This window comes from Mesoplodon bidens, assembly GCF_964165515.1.
Source record: "Mesoplodon bidens genome assembly, chromosome: 15".
NCBI lineage: Eukaryota > Metazoa > Chordata > Mammalia > Artiodactyla > Ziphiidae > Mesoplodon > Mesoplodon bidens.
In genome coordinates this window covers 16622419-16641780 of record NC_138171.1, presented here as the reverse complement: position 1 = coordinate 16641780, position 19362 = coordinate 16622419, and the positions used below count along the sequence as shown (strand labels likewise).

At 47.8% G+C, this 19362-nt stretch overlaps 1 protein-coding gene across 4 annotated transcripts in view; it reads left to right on the top strand.

The window, feature by feature from the left end:
- Positions 1-19362, top strand: part of TOX2 (TOX high mobility group box family member 2) — a 139813-nt gene that overhangs the window by 42963 nt on the left and 77488 nt on the right. For all 4 annotated transcript variants that reach the window (XM_081257733.1, XM_081257731.1, XM_081257732.1 and 1 more), the window contains exon 2: positions 12815-12880. In XM_081257733.1, coding sequence (XP_081113859.1) covers positions 12815-12880 — 66 coding nt within the window. The remainder of the gene's footprint in view (positions 1-12814; positions 12881-19362) is intronic.

Here is a 19362-nt window from a genome sequence, read left to right as displayed (position 1 = left end):
TGAGTGGATACCTCTCCTCCCCACCCTTGGAGCAGAAGGTGCTATGGGGAAATAGCGGGGCAGTCTGGTCTTAGGAGCCAGACATGTGGCAGTTGGTAACAGCATTATAGGATCCAATAAACGCTTCCATAGCTTCTCCCAAGCAGAGGGGCGGTCAGCTGGATCCAGGAGTGGGTATCAGCGGTGACTTCCTGGAGGGGAACAGCACGGGAGTGATTGGGAGTTAACCGCAAGGAACAGAACAAGACGGGAGATTCAGGTGGAGAGTACAGAGCCGCAGAGGCCGAGGTGTGTGGGAGAGTGTGGTCCATGCCGGGATCTCAGGACGTCTCGAAAAGGCAGAACAGGGGAGGACTGTGAGAGAGGAATGGGAGGCCAGCCTAGACAGTCAGGTTTGGCAGGATGGAGGTTTTTAAGTGCTTTGAATGCTACAGTAAAGAATTTAGACTTTTCCCCCAGTGGTGAGATGGACCTTGAAGGAGAATGACCTGGGCAGAACCAGACAGGGGGCTTATCTGTCATGATCCCCACGGGCCCCTCACTGCCTGATCAAGTCTGTGCTTGGTCCATCGTTGTGGAATAAATGCGTGGACAGATGAAGGAATGGAAGGTGCTGGAGAAAGATGGCGCCAGCTGCAGTTCAGGGAGAGAGGGGTGGAAGCAGGGACCGCTCCTGATGGGGAGGGTTTATCATTCAGAGCTGGGGGTGTGGGTCACCCTTCCCCACCCTAGAGAGGCCCACTGGCTCCAGCTTAGATGAGACTCTGACGTACTGGGGGCGCAGGTGGGACCAGCTGAGAATATGCGCGTTGACATCTCCAGCAGCAGAAGCCTGGTGGAAGGCCATCAAAGTCTTGATCAGTCTGATCTGATGGGGTTCTGGTCCTGCTCTTGGACAGACCACACCCTGACCCACTTCTCGGGCCCCAGCTCCTTCCAGCCACAGGCAGCGCTGGCAGCCCCCTTGGAACCATTCCCCCTCACAGCGGCCAAATGAAAATGTTTGTTGAAAACAACATGTGCATAATTAAAGCTTAATGAGTGCTTGTCTGTTTGGAATGTGCAATTAGATTTATAATCGGGGCTGGGAGCAAGCTCCAAATGGCTTTAAATGGAGCTGAGAGAGAGGATAATTTTTGCCATAAATCTGCAGTAATGCAGACGGTGTGTAAGCTGCCACCAGTGGTAGAATCACAGGCCTGCCAGGCCATGCTGTGCCCTCTGAGAGACCCTGCCCATCAGGATGTCTTGGCAGCTGCTGGGGGGCTCAATATCGGTCTTTGAGGTGGATCTGCTCTGGGTTGGAGCTGGAGTTTCACCATGTCTTCCTGTCTCTGAGCTCTGTGATCTGAGGTGACAATGGGGAACTGAGGAATTGGTGCAAGTCCAGCTACCCTGGTCCCCAGGTGTATTGGCCGGGCAAGGAAACCTGCATCATCACCATGTCACCTCTGGTCTGGGATGTGGCTCCACACTTCGTCCTCTGCTGTATCCCAGCACTTATAACTTAACATTTGTTGAGTGAATGAATGCCTCTGTACCAGCTGCTTGCCTTAAACATCACTCTCCCTCTATGGGCCTCAGTTTCCCCATATCTCTCATGGAGAATTGGATTCAGCTATTGCCATCTCCAAGATTCTGGGTCTGGAGCAGATAGTGGCTGGGACAGCATCTCTGCCAGCACTGTCCAATAGAAGTATAATGCAAACCACTTACATAATTTCAAATTCTTTAGTACTCGCATTTTAAAAAGTAAAAAGAAACAGGTGAAGTTAATTTTAATAATATATTTTAGTTAACTCCATCTATCCAAAATGTTATCATTTCAGCATGTAATCAATATAAATATACCAATGAGGCATTTTGTATTCTTTTGTTGTTGTTCTAAGTCTTTGAGACCTGGTATGTGTTTTACGTGTAAACACCTCTCAGTTTGGACCAGCCGTATTCCAAGTGCTCAATGGCCACCACGCTGGACAGGCCAGGTCTAGAAGGAGGATGGTTAGAGTGAGCTGGGAAGGCCCTGCTTCCTTGTCTACAAAACGGGGGCAATGATTCCCACCTCTTGGAGGAGCCAGGTGCCTGGCAGCACTCTGCCACTGAAGTTGTATTGATCACTGTCTTTTTACATTACCTTCTAATATTTTTAATTGATAAAACATGTGGCACCATCCAAGCCAGCTCTGGTCAGTGGTGGGGAAGCAGGTCCTGCAATGGCTGCAACACTGGACTTGCTCACGAGGGCCCCAGCCCCTCTGGCAGACCATGCCCAAGGCATTATCTCTCCTTCCTGGTAGACAAGGCCCCTGGCCCAGAGTCATGAGGTTCCCTGCTCTGGTTCACACAGCTTGGAAACAGTGGAGGTGGGAAGCCAGTGTGGTCTTTTGTGGGTCCAGCAGCCTGGACTGCAGACTCAGCGTGGGCACGTCTTGGCTGTGTGGCCTTGGGCAGATCCCCTAACCTCTCTGGGCCTCAATCAGAGCTCTGGATTTCTTGGTGGGCAGAATAAGAATGTGCGTCACGTCTGACAAAGCACTGATAAAGAGAAAAACTTGTTTTTGGAGAGAAATTGATATTTGACATTTAGGAACAAAGCGTGAATGACATCATCATAGGAAAAATTAGCCCCTAGTTGGACTGTCTTACAAAGATTTTAATTTACAAATTTTATTTCAAATTACATATGGTGGGTGGAAGCATAAGGGTTTTTTCCCACACTTAGGACCTCACAGGTTTGCATGAAGCCCCACTCAGTTTCTTCAGCTACAGAAGGGAGACAATTATAGCAAGCTTCTAGGGTTGTTGTAAGGTTTAAATAGTAATATAAAGTAATAGCTAACAATTTCGAGTGCTTTCTCTGTACCAGGCAAAGTTCTAAGCACATAAATTAATGTATTTAATCCAAGTGATTGTCATGCCCATTTTCCGGATGAGGAAACTGAGACATAGTAACTTAGTTAAAAAGTTGCACAGCTTGAAAAGCAAGCACAAGATTTAGACCCAGGAAGCTTGGCACCAGAGCCCACGTTTGTAGCCACTGTGCCGTCATCCTTCTTTGAGTGATGGTGGACCTGGAGTTAAGCATACGGGGTCTGGTCAGAGTTTGAGCCTGAGGCCCTATCCCTGTCCTGCTCCATCTGTGCAGCGCCTCTCTGCCCCTCCCCCATGATCTCCCTGGTGTGATGTGTATCTCTCTGTGAGACTTCCACATAAAACCGCACTCTCGGCAGGGCCCAGGGTGCAGCTGCCACGTTTGCTGCCTCTATACTTTTGAACTGTTTTATCTATGCAGAACAAGTGTTCTCACGGCCCACTGTGGGGGCAGGCGGGAGCGGTGTAGGCTGCTTTGATTGTTTCCCCTTTAGATCTCCATGAGGCATATCTCTTGGTGTCTGCAACTGGCCGGGCTGAGGACTGTGCATCTTTGGTCTTTGATCTGTGTCTCTGTACAGAGGGGAGGGACAGCAGCTTCTACAGAACAACTGTTGCTTTGGTACCTGACATCAAGGGCAGATTCGGAACTGATTGGGTAGCTTTGGGCAAGCTCCCCAACCACCCTGAGCCTTGCCTTGCTCATGTCTACAATGGGGCTGGTCATGCAACCTTGGGAATTCTGGAGCTTTCCAGTGAGATGACCAGGCACAGCTCTGGGATGAGGTCTGGAATAGAGTAGGTGCCCACTGGCCTGTGCTCACAGCAGCCTCAGATGTCATGTTCCCTGCTCTTTGCCTGGCCAGCTCCTATATGTTCTCCATCATGGGGCTTCCAAGTTATCCTTTTCAGGATACTTCTCTTGAAAGGCCCTTCTCCCTTCTTTCACTCCTCTGTGACAACTTTATCCTACCATTGTCACATTTGTCAAAGATGAGGCCATCATTTTATATCAGAAACAAGATGTTGAATTCATTGCTGTACTTTGAAAAGCTAGTCTGTCCAAATCAAGCAAGGGCTGAGTTTTGTAGGGTTTGGGGAAGCGTGGAGTCCAGGGATGGGGGTGCTTTCAGAAGCAGGAGGTCCTGGGAAAGGCTGACCCTCAGCTGTGGACATGTAGCTATTGGAGCGAGGCTGTTATTGATCGCTTGACTTTCAGAGTCTGGGTGGGTACAAAACTGTCACTGACCAATTGAGATGAGCGTCAGACAAGGTTTGTGGTGTCTTGTCCCTGTTGTGGGACTATGGCCAAAGAATGGCCTGTCTTCCTTTCTCAGATTTGGAGAATAGGAACGTCTTATTCGCCCAAGCTTCTCCAAAGGACTGGGGGCTCCTTGAAGAGCTGTGTCATTATGATTACAGCACAGCTGGTGTCTGTACAATGTCAGGCACATAGTAAACAATCGCTAGATACCAGTCAACGAACAATGACAGTTGCCCCTTCTGTGACCTCAGAATCCCTTTGCTTTTACCTCTTTTCAGTGCCTCGTGACAAGGTTTATTTACGGTAAACCGCGATGTTGGGAGTGTGTTACTCAGTACATTGTAGGTGCTTGGTGCCTGATATAAGGGCATTGACTGATTTCATTTTACCTCAGCATATTTAAATTAGGTCTTAGGTCTAGGCGTGGGAATGAATGAGGGAAAGACATGAGAGGGGCGGGGTCAAAGTGAAAGGGCTCACCTTGAACGGGAGGGAGACACTTCACCTGTTTAGACTAAAGGAAAGGAGGTCAGGATGGGTGTGATCTTAATAAAGTGGAGGAGGGGAGAGAGTTGAGGGAGTATCTGATGGTCTCAGAGACACAGGAGACACAGTCCTCTGCAAGACTGAGGGGCATTGGGGCTGATGAGGGGATAATAGCTTAGCATATAATAATAAAAGATAATATTTATTAAACACTTGTCAAAAGTCATTACCATTATTAAGTATTATGTTACAGATATTAACTCATATCTGATACCTGATAACAGATATCAAAAACGTAATGAGGCAGTAATAATTAACTGCCATCATTCCCATTTTACAGGTGAGGAAACTAAGGCAAAGAGAAGTTAAATCCAAGGTCACACACAGCTAAGTAAGTGGTGGAACTGATACTCCTATTCAAGAATCAATGCTGTTGCCCAGTATATCACACTATGCATGGAAGTTGAATTAAGTCCAAAGCTGGCTTGAGATGGGGGCTTTAAGATTGGGCCCAAGAATATGGATTTATAGAAGCAAGCAGGACTGTTAAGGTTGGAGTGCATAGCCAGAAAAAAAAAAAAAAAAAAAAAAGACCTAGGAAGAGTTGGATTTCAGTGAATGAGAAAGGGAGGAGGAGGGTGCTCCAGGCTGATGATGGGGCAATGTGTGCAAAGGCAAGGGTGCTGGAGGTTCCTGCAGCCTTGAGGGATGCTGTGGGAGCTGAGTCTCAGGGCTGGTTGTCATGGAGGGTCCTGGATGCCAGAGCCAATGATGTGGAGTCACTGCAGGGTTTTGATCTGAGCAGTGAAATGATTGCCGAAAGATTGCTAGTGATAGCCAGGGTGAAAGATGGGTTGGGTTGGAAGAAGCTGAGCAGACAGCTTCTGCTGGTGATTGGATCAGGAGGATGTAGAATGGAAAGGGTCCAGAGTCACCCCAGAGGTACTGACAGTGTACTCAGTAGAGGTGACATCTCTCACGATGGCAAACCGCCAGAGAAAGAGCAGGCTTCTACACATGTCGTGAGTTCAGTGTTGGGTGTGTTGAACTTGAGGTGCTCATGGTCCAAATGGGGGAAATGTTCAGGGGAAATGGTGCACTGCAATCTGGAGGTAACTTGGCTGAAGGTGAGTGTTTGAAAGTCAGTGACATGTTGCAACCCTAAGAAGCCATGGCATCATCCAACACAAGTGTGAATGGAGGAGGAAATACCAGACCTATCTATCCACCCACTATTCAGCCCATTCCATTAGCGCAGGCATCCCCCACACCCGTTCCAGCCATCTGTTTATCTCACCCACCATCCTAATCATCTTCCCATCACACCCGTCTCTTCATACTCACCCAGCCATCCCATCTCGTTCATCCGTCTGCTCATCCCTCTCATCCCAGCCACCCACCTGCCCATCCATCCATTCATCCCACCTTCTAATTCCGTCTGTCCAACCACTGAGTCATCTCTTTGTCCACTGACCCATCTATCCCACTCATTCCCACCACTCACCTCCCCACCCCCCCTTCCATCCATCATCCATCCGTCCGTCCACTCATCCGTCCACTGCACCCATACACCTACTCGCCATCCGTCCACTCATCTTCTCCCTCCCAACTGTTTACTTCTCTGTTCACCACCAGCCACCTGTGACTTTTGAGCACTCAAAATGTGGCTAAGTCTAAACTGAGACGTACTGTAAGGTAAAATACATACTGGATTTCAAAGACAGTATCAAAAAAAGACTGTAAACCGTCTCATTTACAATTTTTCTATTGATCACATGTTGAAACCAATATTGTTAATATATTGGGTTAAATAAATATGTCTTTAAGATTAATTTCACCAGTTTATACTTTCTTTTTTAACTTTATTTATTTATATTTTATTTATTTATTTTTAAATTTATTTTTATTTAATTTAATTAATTAATTTATTTATTTGTGGTATGCGGGCCTCTCACTGTTGTGGCCTCTCCCGTTGCGGAGCACAGGCTCTGGATGTGCAGGCTCAGCGGCCATGGCTCACGGGCCTAGCCGCTCCGCAGCATGTGGGATCTTCCCAGACCGGGGCACGAACTCGTGTCCCCTGCATTGGCAGGCAGACTCTCAACCCCTGCGCCACCAGGGAAGCCCTATTTTTAATTAAAAAAAAAAATTTTGGCCGTACCATGCGGTGCGGCATGTGGGATCTTAGTTCCCTGACCAGGGATCAAACCCGCGCCCCCTGCATTGGAAGTGCGGAGTCTTTTTTTTTTTTTTTTTTTAGTTTTTATTGGGGTATAGTTGCTTTACAATGTTGTGTTAGTTTCTACTGTACAGCAAAATGAATCAGCTGTATGTATACATATATCCCCTCTTTTTTGGATTTCCTTCCCATTTAGGTCACTGCAGAGCATTGAGTAGAGTTCCCTGTGCTTTACAGTAGGTTCTCATTAGTTTTCTATTTTATACATAGCATCAGTAGTGTACATATGTCAATCCCCATCTCCCAGTTCATCCCACCCACCCCGCTTAGTATCCATATGTTTGTTCTCTACGTCTGTGTCTCTATTTCTGCTTTGCAAATAAGATCATCTATACCATTTGTTTAGATTCCACATATATGTGTTACTATACGATATATGTTTTTCTTTCTGACTTACTTCACTCTGTATGACAGTCTCTAGGTCCATCCACATCTCTACAAATGAGCCAATTTCATTCCTTTTCATGGCTGAGTAATATTCCAGGAAGCGTGGAGTCTTAAGCACTGGATGGCCAGGGAAGTCCCCCTTTTTTTTTTTTTTTAACTGTGGCTACTAGAAAATTTTATATTACACATGTGGCTTGCTTTATATTTCTATGGGACTGTGCTGATCTGTACCATCCATCATCCATCCATACATACATGCATCCATCCAGCCCATCCTTCATTCCCTCTCTTCCTTCCATCCATTCATCTACCCAGTTACCACATTTGTCCATGCCACAGATGTTTAATTTCCACCTCCTGTGAATCAGTGGCTCTGTGGGTCATCAGAATAAGGAAACGGAGGCTTCGAGCAGTTACAGAGCTTGCCCAAGGGGCACAGGTGGGGCTAGCATCATCTGACTTGCTAAAATCAGGGCGTCTCACCTTTCACCTTGGCTGCCTATTTGCTAAGTTTGCTTAAAGATAGAAAAGGAATCTGTCCTTTTCTTTGTGCATGTGTGTGTGTGTGGGGGGGTGGCTGTTGGACTAGAGGACCAGCTACCCCTCTCGCCAAGGGGACCACACGTCGTGGGGAGACACAGACCCTTCAGAAGCCTCTCCTTGGTGGCCGTCATGAAAGGGTTATCCCCACACATTCGCTCTTTGCAAAAATGTGGGTTCTTTCAGATTCCCAAACTCATTTCCATGACAAAACTCTTGGGAAGAGAAGATGAAGGGCTGGCTTTCGCAGAACAATCTTCCAGCTGTAATGACGACTGAAGATGGCGCTGGGAAAAGGAATTATAATTAGAATATGAAATGGGGAAAATTAATCTATTCCAGTCAGTGGTAAGAGATATTCTCCTGGCATTTCGTGGAAATTCTTAGGCCGTTGTTCCCCACCCTCCTGAAACACACACACACTTTTTTTTCTTCACATTTTAAAGCGTGTGGAAGGTTGTGTGTTGTGAAAAAAGATTTTTGACTGAGGGACTGAGAAACTGAAATACGCACAGAATTTAAGTTCTTCGGTGCCTTTGTGGATCTCTACATGCATGGGTCATATGTGTTTGTGTGCATGTTTCTCTGAGTTATATACGTATTCAGCTGCAGATGGGTGGGGTACTTACACTCATCTGGGCACCCCCTCCCTTCCGTGTGTGCAGGCTCTGGCGGTTGCGTACCAGTCCCGTAAAGGGTCTGTGCTGTGTACGCTGATGCTTGTGCTCTGGACGTCTTTGTCTGTGATGGTTGGTGCTACCCATGCATGTGGTATGTGTGTAACTGAGTGCTGTCTTGAACACTCTGTTGTGTGTGACGTGGGCCCCCACCAGTTTGTGATGCATATGTTGTCGCCATGCTTGGGCACACTGTGTGTCGTATACCTTTTTTTTTTTTGCGGTACGCGGGCCTCTCACTGTTGTGGCCTCTCCCGTTGCGGAGCACAGGCTCCGGACGCGCAGGCTCAGCAGCTGTGGCTCACGGGCCCAGCCGCTCCGCGGCATGTGGGATCTTCCCAGACCGGGGCACGAACCTGTGTCCCCTGAATCAGCAGGCGGACTCTCAACCACTGCGCCACCAGGGAAGCTCTCGTATACCTTTGTGTGATGCTCACTCAGCATCACCGCTGTGCAGTGGGTGTCCATGTGGGCGTTTTCAGTCTGTTAAGTGCATGCGGAGGAGGAGGGGGCTCTTCAGTGTCTAGGCTTTGTGACTTCTCCCCTTGGCACACAGGTTCTTTCCTCCAGAAAGCCCCCCACCCCAAGAGGAGGGCTGAGGGGGTAAGTCTCAGGCCTTAGGGCCCTGGGGGCCAAGCCAGGGGAAGCCTGGGAGGTTTCGGAGTCCCCTTCCCCCTACAAGGGCTCGGAGGTGGTGCACTGCTAGACAGAGGTGGGCAGAGAGCAGACATCACCCACCCAACCACCACCTTGGGGCCTCTGTTCATAGCTGCTCAGTAGCCGAGTCCTGTGCTCCAGGACACCATGCAGAGCACCCAGGGGCAACCTGATGGAGGCTGACCCAGGCCCTGCCTTGGGAACCTCTGCCAACTTCTCAGATTTTCCTTGAAGCAGGAAGCAAGCTTCGCTCTGGCATGTGGCTGCTCTTTCTTGTTTGAATAAACAAATGAATGCAGAAGCCCACTTGAGGGGGCTCTGGTGACCTCATAGGGACCCACTGCTCAACCTCTTCACTACCCCCGGCACACATGCCTCAAAATCTAGGGTCTCTGTTCCTCCGTGCCATTCCCCACTGCTCACTGCAGGGAGTTCCTCCCTCTGCGAAGCACGACCACATACACATCGAACACCTAGTATGTGCAAGGCCCTGGCAAATGATTGCCTATGTGTGTGTGTGGTGGGCCATGGCCATGATCCCTGCCGCCAAGGAGCTTACAACCTCGTGGGAGAGGCCAAGCCCAGGAAGCAAACAGACCACTCTGCAGTGCAGTGTCTCCCTAACTGCGTGATCTTGGGCAACTGTTTATCCTCTCGACCTGTTTCCTTGGTTTGAAACACTGGTTGTTGTGAGGGTTGAATGAGCTCTTTTATGAAAAGCATTTTGCTCGGTGCCAAGCACATTCATTCATTCACCAAATATTTGTTCATTGCCTGCTGTGCATGTCGGAGGAGAGAGCGGACCAGGGTGGCTTCGTTCTAGCCAGCATTTAATAAATGGGGTATTACACAGCGTTTGGGGGATATCTTTCCCTCTGCTCCTTTAATACACGTCCCTGTACTTTTAATCTATACCATACTGTTTGATGACTATTGCTTTATAAAATGTTCCAAACACCTGGTTAAATTTTTCCCCCTCCACTTCCCATCATTCTTTCTTTTAGAACATACATATAAATTACGTGTGATTTTTAAAAAGGTCTTACTTTTATCGAAGAATATGTAGCCATGGTGACACATCTGATGAGTACCTGGGAGCTTTTGTTGAGAGCACTCTACCCTGCCTAAGTCGTAGTCCTGCTCCTGATGCCAGTCTGTGTCAGGTATTGTGGGATTTGGAGATGACCAGGACACAGTTCCAGCCTCCAAGCTGCTCCCACTCTGGGGCAGAAGACAGATATGGAGACAATCTATGTTGTTAGAGGGAAAGCCAAAGGAAGTGGAAGCATGGCAGGCCTCTTGGAGGAGGTGTTTCTGAGCAGATCCTTAAAGCCTAAGCTCCGGGGGTACAGTGTGGTAGATGGAGCCTTGCCTTTGGGGTCATGCCCAGACCCTAGGCATGGCATGGCTTTTTCTTTTGAAATCCACCAAAGGACTCTGCCCATCCTTGTGTTGGGAAGGCACTTGGGTATAAACCCTAATCCCACTATCCCGATGGAAAGATTGGCCTGGTAAAAGACAATGTGAGTGATGTAGTGGCTGTTTCATTCATTCATTCATTCAACAAGCATTTATTGAGTATCTGCTCTGTGTCAAGCACTATTGTAGGTATTTGGGAGGCATCAGTGTACAGACAGGCGAAGACCCCGACCTCAAGTCCCCTCCATTTTCGTAGGGGAAATCCAACTGTAAGCAATGAACCTGGTAAATAAGTAAATGATGTAGAAAGCTAGAAGGTAAAGGGGCTGTGGAACGATGAGCAAGGGCAAGCAGGGCAAGGGAGTCGGGGTTAGTGGGCTTCAGAGCCCACAGAGGTAGGAGGCTGGCATCTGAGCCGTTGTTAGGAAAACCTCTCTGAGCGAAGAGGGTCTGGATGAACTGATGATTGCAGGATTGTGGACTTTTCCAACCTCCACGAGGGCTGCTTGGTGATGTCCATCCAAATTACAGACACACACACGGTTAGATGCCGTGATTATACAGACTAATCCTACAGATAGACTCACACCCCTGCAAAATGATGGATGTAGAAAAATATTCACGGGAGCAATGTGGAAATAGCAAAAGCCTGGAAACAACTCAATTGCCCGCGTGCTTAACTAGTTAAATATATATGTTACAGGCATGCTGTGGCATACTAGGTACCAGAAAACAAAATTATGTCCTGACATAAAACACTTTCCAGGATGTGTTGCTAAGAGGAAAATAAGGTGCGAAATGGTGTGTATAGTCTGCTGTCATTTATGTGAAAGCAGCGACTCTAATGTATATACAGAGACTATCTTTGAAAGGATGTATAGGAAGCTGGTAGACGCAGCTGTTGTCTCTGGAGAGGGGCGGTGAATGCCTGGGAGGTGGGGGGAGGCGACTTTTCACTCTGTTGCTTTTTGTACTTTGGGAATTTTGAACCATATGAATATAACCTAATAAAAGGGTTTTTTTCAATTACAGTAAACTGGCCAGCTGCTGTTGGTGCCCCCCCTCCCCCAGATCCCTTTACTGTCCAGCACAGCCTACTCCCATCTGCTGTGAGCACTGGCTCACAGCTGGCACAATTCTCTGGAGAACTGCCCTTGGCCAAATGGGGGCCCCCCTTCTCAGGTTATGACTCCTTCTGTCCTTTAAGGGCAGCCCACAGCCAATGACTGATGTACATGGGCTACAAAAGTGCAGCCACTTGCTTCATGCTGGGGCTAACTCTGTGGTACCATCCATGCCCCAGGTGGGACCAGGCTACAGCGACTCTCCAGCTGGGACCACATCCTTGCTTAGCTCCTTCCCCTGTCCTATCCCGATCCCTCCCTCCCTTACAGGTTATTTCTAAAGAGCACTTCTCAAAGATCACATGCATTAGAACCCTTGTCTCAGGCTCTGCTCCTAGAGAACCCGACCCAAGACACTAGTCTCAAGCGAAGGGAACTGGAATTAAGCCAAGTGCTTTGCACGTTTCAGTGCAGCATCCCCTGGAGAGAGGACTACTGGCGTTATCCCCATTTGACAGGTGTGGCACCTCAGAAGTTCAGACACCAGCTCAAGATCACACATCAGGGAAAAGGGGAGCCAGTGGCCCCAGAGCCTCTGCTTCTCCTGCTACACCTGCTCCCTCTTGCAGACAAATCCCAACTCCAGCCTTGGCAGCTGCTCAGAACACAGGGTGTAGTTCCTGTACCTGGTTTTTACCACAGTCGTCACTGCGTAAGGGTCAAAGGTGAAGGGCCAGAGCCACTTGGGATGGTAAGACCCGGAGGATGGGTCGGGGGCAGGCTGTCCTGATCCCAAGGCGCTGGAGACCTTGGCCTCTCTCCAGCTTGTGGAATTCCAGCTCTAGCTGAGAGCCTGATGTCATTTTGGCCAGGAGAAATATTTGCATACTTCCAGAGATGAGGAGCTCAGTATCTGACAAGGCAACCTGACACGTCTATGGACAAGGTATAAAGGGCAGAAAGGTTTTCCTCTCTGCATCCTAAGTGTGATGAACCCAAGCCATCAGAGGTCACAGAATAAGGACTGCTCCTTCTACCCTAGAGGGAGTCCTCCTGAAATGGGGACTGGGCATCTTGGGCTCAGTCTTTGCTTCTCCAGGCTCCAGAGTCTTTTCCCCTCAGTGCTTTTAGTCCCCTGACCTCCTCTGGCTTCTCCTGGGCCCTTCTTGAGAACATTTTCATCAGAGCTGCCTCTCTTTCTCTGTTCCAGTTTGATGGTGAGAGTGCCTACGTGGGGATGAGTGACGGAAACCCAGAGCTCCTATCAACCAGCCAGGTGGGTGCCCCGTCCTCCCTGTGTAGCCTGGGGCTGGCTGGAGCCAGGCTGCTCCCGGGGTGGGATGGGAGGCGTGCAGAGCAGGAGGCTCAGCCCACTCTTGTCCTCTCTTAGAATGATCAGGAATATCAGTTGAGTCTCCCTCAACTGGGCAATCAAACTGGGACTGTAGTGTTTTCTGTACATCAACTACCTGGCTACTGTTGGCTTACAATGGGCATCACTGAAAACTTGATAAAACTCGAAATGTGTTGTCTGCACTCTCCATGCACAGAGGGGAAGTTTTCAGCAGCAACGGATAGAGACGTCGCATGCTTTCTGGTGCTGCCTGCCTCTCGCCACCACACAGCACCCATGGGGGCAGATGTTGGTGTGGAGGTGCTCACACCCACGTATCAGCATTCGGGGCTCTCCTGCCCACCTGGAGTTGTCTCATGCCGCTGGGGAGGGTTGTGGACCTGGTGAAAAGGGAGGAAAGCAGAGGCTTTCTGTGCAGCTTTTCTTGGCGGTGAAAGGGGCTGAGTCATCCCCGGACAAGACTGTCCCCAGCTCCAGCCCAGCCCCTTGGGAGTCCCAGATGCCAGTTGGACAGATTTGCCACTGAGAGCCTGGTCTCTGGAAATTAAGGTTTCTCTCAGCTGGGAGTATCCCCGCTAGAGACTCAGATACCAGAGAGGGTCTTCACTATAGTCTGGGACCCCATGGAGGGTCCCACAAACATCCTGGAAGATGCTTCCCTAAAGCAGTGGTGCCTGCTGGGTCACAGCAACTTAGGGTGCTGGATGGAGGGCAGAGGGGTTTCATAGCTGCTGAGAAACTTGGGGAGCTGGAGGACAAGCCTGTCCCTGGAGCTGCTGTCCGCCCCCCCTCTGGCTATGTAGTCGTGGAGGTCATGGCAGTCCAAGTTGGGTGGCTGGGACCACATTTTCCAGCTGGGGAAACAGAAGCCTATTAATTCACAAACATTTATGTGCCCTACTCTGTGAGAGGTGCTGTAGGGGACACAGACGAGAGAGACATGGGCTTGTGGCCCTTAGGGAACACTGCCGGTGAGGGAAGACACTGTTGTCATCCCAGCGTGGTGTGGAAGCTCCTCTGTTACAGGGCGCTGCAGCCCCCTCCTCTGCCACTGCAGGGGTGTGCCTGTGGACCCGCCAGGCCATACCCCTTCTATGGCCTGTGACCGTGTGAGCACCAGGGGGGCTGCTGAGAAGCTGCTTGTATATTGTTCTGACTTGTGTCAAGCTGCAAGAACTGGTGAGCCAGACTCCAGTCCTGGAAATGCTCATTTTGGAAGAGATCATAGAGTCACTGAATTGTCCATAATCCACTTGGAAATGTGATTGTCTCAAAAGACCAGAGTTTACTCCTTATCCGAGCCCTTTCACAATGTTTCAACTGCATTTTGCTAACATCCTGAGCCCTGGCTCTCAGAACCGTGCTATGCTGGAGTCGGCACTGGCTCAGTCCCTAGTGGAGAGGGTTGGTGCTGTGCTTCCACCAAGAAGGGCAAGTGGGACTCAGTGGGGCTCTGCGTCTGCTCTAGGCTTGGGCAGAGGGGGGCACAGTCCTTTGCAGGGTAGCTGGAGAACAAGTAAATGTCCCCCCGCCAAGTTGCTAACAGTAGCTTCAGCTGTTCACCCAACACTTGACAGTTTGCCCTTTTCTCAGTGGTTATTTCAACTGACCTTCACGACCGCTTTGAGACGTACCATGAAGAAGCAAGACAGTATCGTTAACCCCATTTCATAGATGAGGAAACTGAGGCTCAAGGACGTTGACTGACTCAGCCAGGGGGCAGTACAGATGGAATTTGAACCTGCAGGGCTGGGACTCAAAGCTCCACACACCTCACTGTGTCTGTGGAGAGCGCCGTTCCCACCTCAAGGCTGCCACCAACTTGCTTCAGCCTAAATGTCACTTCCTTAGAGAGCTCTTGGTGACCCCCAAATCCAAATTAGGTCCCTTCTCTGTAATTCTGTCTCATGGTACCATGTCCTTTTAGTTCACAGCGTTTGTCACTGTGGTTGTCTGCTTTTTTTTTTTTTTTTTTTCGGTACTCGGGCCTCTCACTCTTGTGGCTTCTCCCGTTGCGGAGCACAGGCTCCGGACGCGCAGGCTCAGCGGCCATGGCTCACGGGCCCAGCCGCATCTGCGGCATATGGGATCTTCCCGGACCGGGGCACGAACCCGTGTCCCCTGCACTGGCAGGCGGACTCAACCACTGCGCCACCAGGGAAGCCCGGTTGTCTGCTTTTTTGTGGGATGACTTGAATAACATCTGATTTCTACCCTAGACTGTGGCCTCCCTGAGAGCAGGATCTGGTCTCTCTTATTCACTGTTGTGCCCCCCTGTTGGGCCATAATGCCTGGCACAAAGGAGGCACTCAGGAAGTACTTATGTAATGAATGCCTTTCCTTAACAGTGTAACGAGGTGGTTGGACTCCCTAAGGGTCCTTCCAAGTCTCTTGTGCTGTCACTCAGAGAGTCTCCCTAACTTAGAACTTTATAGAAAAGATATCAGGATTCTCTGAGTCCACGTGGTGGCACCAGCCAACCTTGACCTGAGCAGACTTAGCAATTACAATCTAGACTTATCATAGTGTATCAGTTAGCTTTTGCTGCATAACATGCATCGCTAAAAATCAGTGGCTTAAAACAATAAATATTTATCTAGTTCATGATTCCATGGCTTGGCAATTTGGTTGAGTTCCGCTGGGTGGCTCTTCTGGTCATGGCTAGGATCATTTAAGTGGCAGCGGTCAGCAGCCAGGTAGGCTGTGGGCTGATTGGTATGGAGGACTCCCTTCCATGCCAGATGCTCTCTTGTGCTCCAGCAGGCTAGCCTCAATTTGTTCACGTGGTGGGAAAAGGGCTCCCAGAGCAGCAAGAGCCAAAGCTGCAAGACCTCTTGAGGTCTAGGCTTCCAACTGGCATATGACTACTTCTAACATATTCTAGAATGTGGTCAAAACAAGTCAAAGGGCCAGTCTAGAGTCAGGGAATGGGGAAATAGACTCTGTTGATGGGAGGTGCTGCAAAGCAGTGTGGTCTTTTAACAAACTATCACATATGGGAAGCATGTGCCAAGTAGTTCACACTGATTTTACTGAAGAGTAAGACTCCTCTGGGACCTGCAGCTCCTGTGGCTTGGTGGGGCTCCACTGGCCTCCAGCTTTTTTTTAAATTATTGAAGTATAGTTGATTTACAACGTTGTGTTAGTTTCAGGTATACAGCAAAGTGATTCAGTTATTTTATATATATAAATATATGTATATATATTCTTTTACAGATTCTTTTCCATTATAGGTTATTACAAGCTACTGAATATAGTTCCTTGTGCTATACAGTAGGTCCTTGTTGTTTATCTATATTATATATAGTAGTGTATGGTCTCAAACTCCTAATTTATCCCTCCTTCCCTTTTCCCCTTTGGTAACCATAATTTTGTTTTCTATGTCTGTGAGTCTATTTCTGTTTTGTGAATAAGTTCATTTGTATCATTTTTTTAGATTCCATATATGTCATATCATATGATATTTGTCTTTGTCTGGCTTACTTCACTTAGTATGATAATCTCTAGGTCCATCCATGTTGCTGCAAATGGCAATATTTCATTTGTTTTTTATGGCTGAGTAGTATTCCATTGTGTATATTTACCACATCTTCTTTATCCATTCATCTGTAGATGGACAAGTCCTCTAGTTCTTAAGGGCAAAAGTTCTCTATCTTTCCTTCCAGTCTCTTCCCTGGAATGCTTGCTTGAACCCACACATGCACATTTGTACATGAATACCCAGTCATGGTGTGGGGCCTCATCAGCTGTAGGAATTGTATTGTTCCAATTATTGAAGGATTGACATACACATGTGGGCAAATGAAGGTCTCATAGCTGATAGAGGATTCAGAGGATAAACACTCTAAATGTCATGAAATGCATTTTATAAATACAGTTAAATACAAGCTTCATCTATTCACCACATGTTTATTGGGCACCTTCTATGTGCAAAGCTCTATATGTAAGGAGGAAGCCATTTCTGGAAGATGTTTGCTTCCAGAAAGTGCAATTTTATCATGTTAAAAACCTACTCTTTAATTTAACCTTCTCCTGAAACACCATCTTCTTTATCTCTGCAGCTGAGACAGAGGTTCCTACAGGATAGGTATTAGCCAACTGTGTCCCCTTGTAAAAACTTTCAAACTAGTTCTCATGGGCTTGAAGTTTCTTTTGCGAATGCTTGCTTCATTGTTTGCTTTTTGCAAGTCTCTCCAAAACTTCTGAATAGCTGCCTTAGTTTTCATATATTATCACTTTTCCTACCTCCCTGGACCTTGAGTTTCTTTGGTTCCAGACTTTCCTGGGTGGTCTAAGCTCGTTGTCAGGCATGGTTTCTGGCCCGTCAGCAACTTCTAGGGGTAGAGGGCCCAGAAGAAATCAGCTCTTTCCCCTCCTTAGAGGATTCCCCATTCAGGAGTTACAGGGATTGATATTTCCTGGTTAAGTGATCCAGAAAGATTCTCCCTCTTCCTGGGATGAGGGTGAAGAGGAAAGGAACTAGGCTTGGGTCTTAGCAGTCCTGGATTCAAATTCCGGCTTTTCCACATCCCAGCCAGATGCCCTTGTGTAAGTTATGTCAGCTTTCTGTCAAATGGGAGGAGTAATGATTGCCTCCCAAGGTGTTTTGAGAAGTAAACGAGGAGTGCGATGTGGATTCTGTTGGTACCTCCCCTTCAGATTCCCTTCATCAGCTCAGGACATCCATTATCCAGGTATTGTGAGTATTGGCTGTTACCTATTCACAGCTGACCCTTCCTTAGAGAATTCTCTGCCAAACGGGAACCATGAACCAGGAAGGGGAATGGGAGATGGTCTAGAAGGCCCCACCCCTTGTCTCAAGGGGGACCAACTGGGCCGCTCCCCATGGAGTTCCAGCCAACTCTACCTGAGACCACATCCTTACTCAGCTCCATCACATGCCCTCTCCTGCTTCCCTCCCTCCCCTTTGCTAAAGTCACTTCTCAATAAGTTACTCTCATGGGAATCCCCGTCTCAGCTCTACTTTAAGAGAATCTAACCTAAGATAGTATGTAAAGTACCAGTGTTCAAAAAAACTACCTATGTCTTCTTTTTATTGTTTTTATTACCATAAATAATGTTTTGGTCACACGAGACGAACCTCTGGTCACTTCCTGTGCTCATTTACAGTTTTGCGCCTCTGTGTGCGGTGTTTCCTCTGATGGGAATCCCCTGGCCATTTTTACCCAGCAAATGCCTATTTGTTCTTTCATGGCCACTGCAAATGTCACCTCCTCATTACAGCCTTCCTAGTTGTGGGTAGAATTTTCCACTCTCATGGCTGTAAATACCACTTCTTTTTCTTTTTTTAATTGAAGTGTAATTGATTTACAGTGTTGTGTTAGTTTCTGGTGTACAGAAAAATGAGTCAGCTATATATATATATATAGACACACACACATATATATATACACACATATATTTTTCATATTCTTTTCCATTATGGTTTATTACAGGATATTGAATATAGTTCCCTGTGCTATACAGTAGGTCTTCGTTGTTTATCTATTTTATATATAGTAGTTTGTGTCTGCTAATCCCAAACTCCTAATTTTTCCCTCCCCCACCCCATTCCCCTTTGGTAACCATGTCTGTGAGTTTGTTTCTGTTTTGTAAATAAGTTCATTTGTATCATATTTTAGATTCCACGTATAAGTGATATCATATGGTATTTGTCTTTCTCTTTCTGACTACTTAGTATGATAATCTCTAGGTCCATCCGTGTTGGTGCAAATGGCATTATTTCATTCTTTTTATGGCTGAGTAATATATATATATGCGCCACATCTTTATCCATTCATCTGTCGATGGACATTTAGGTTGCTTCCGTGTCTTGGCTATTGTAAATAGTGCTGCTATGAACACTGGGGTGCATGTATCTTTTCGAATTAGAGTTTTCTCCAGATATGTGCCCAGGATTGGGATTGCTGAATCACATGGCAACTCTGTCTTTAGTTTTTTAAAGAAAACTCCATACTGTTTTCCATAGTGGCTGCACCAATTTATATTCCCACCAACAGTGTAAGAGGGTTCCCTTTTCTCCATACTCCCTTCAGCATTTATTATTTGTAGGCTTTTTAATGATGGCCATTCTGACCAGTGTGAGGTAATACCTCATTGTGGTTTTGATTTGCATTTCTCTAATAATTAGAGATATTGAGCATTTTTTCATGTGCCTATTGGCCATCTATAAATACCACTTCTGCTAAATATTTCAGACTTTGTTTTAAGAATTATTGAAAGGGGCTTCCCTGGTGGCGCAGTGGTTGAGAGTCCGCCTGCCAATGCAGGGGACACGGGTTCGTGCCCCGGTCTGGGAGGATCCCACGTGCCGCGGAGCGGCTGGGCCTGTGAGCCGGGGCCGCTGAGCCTGCGCGTCCGGAGCCTGTGCTCCGCAATGGGAG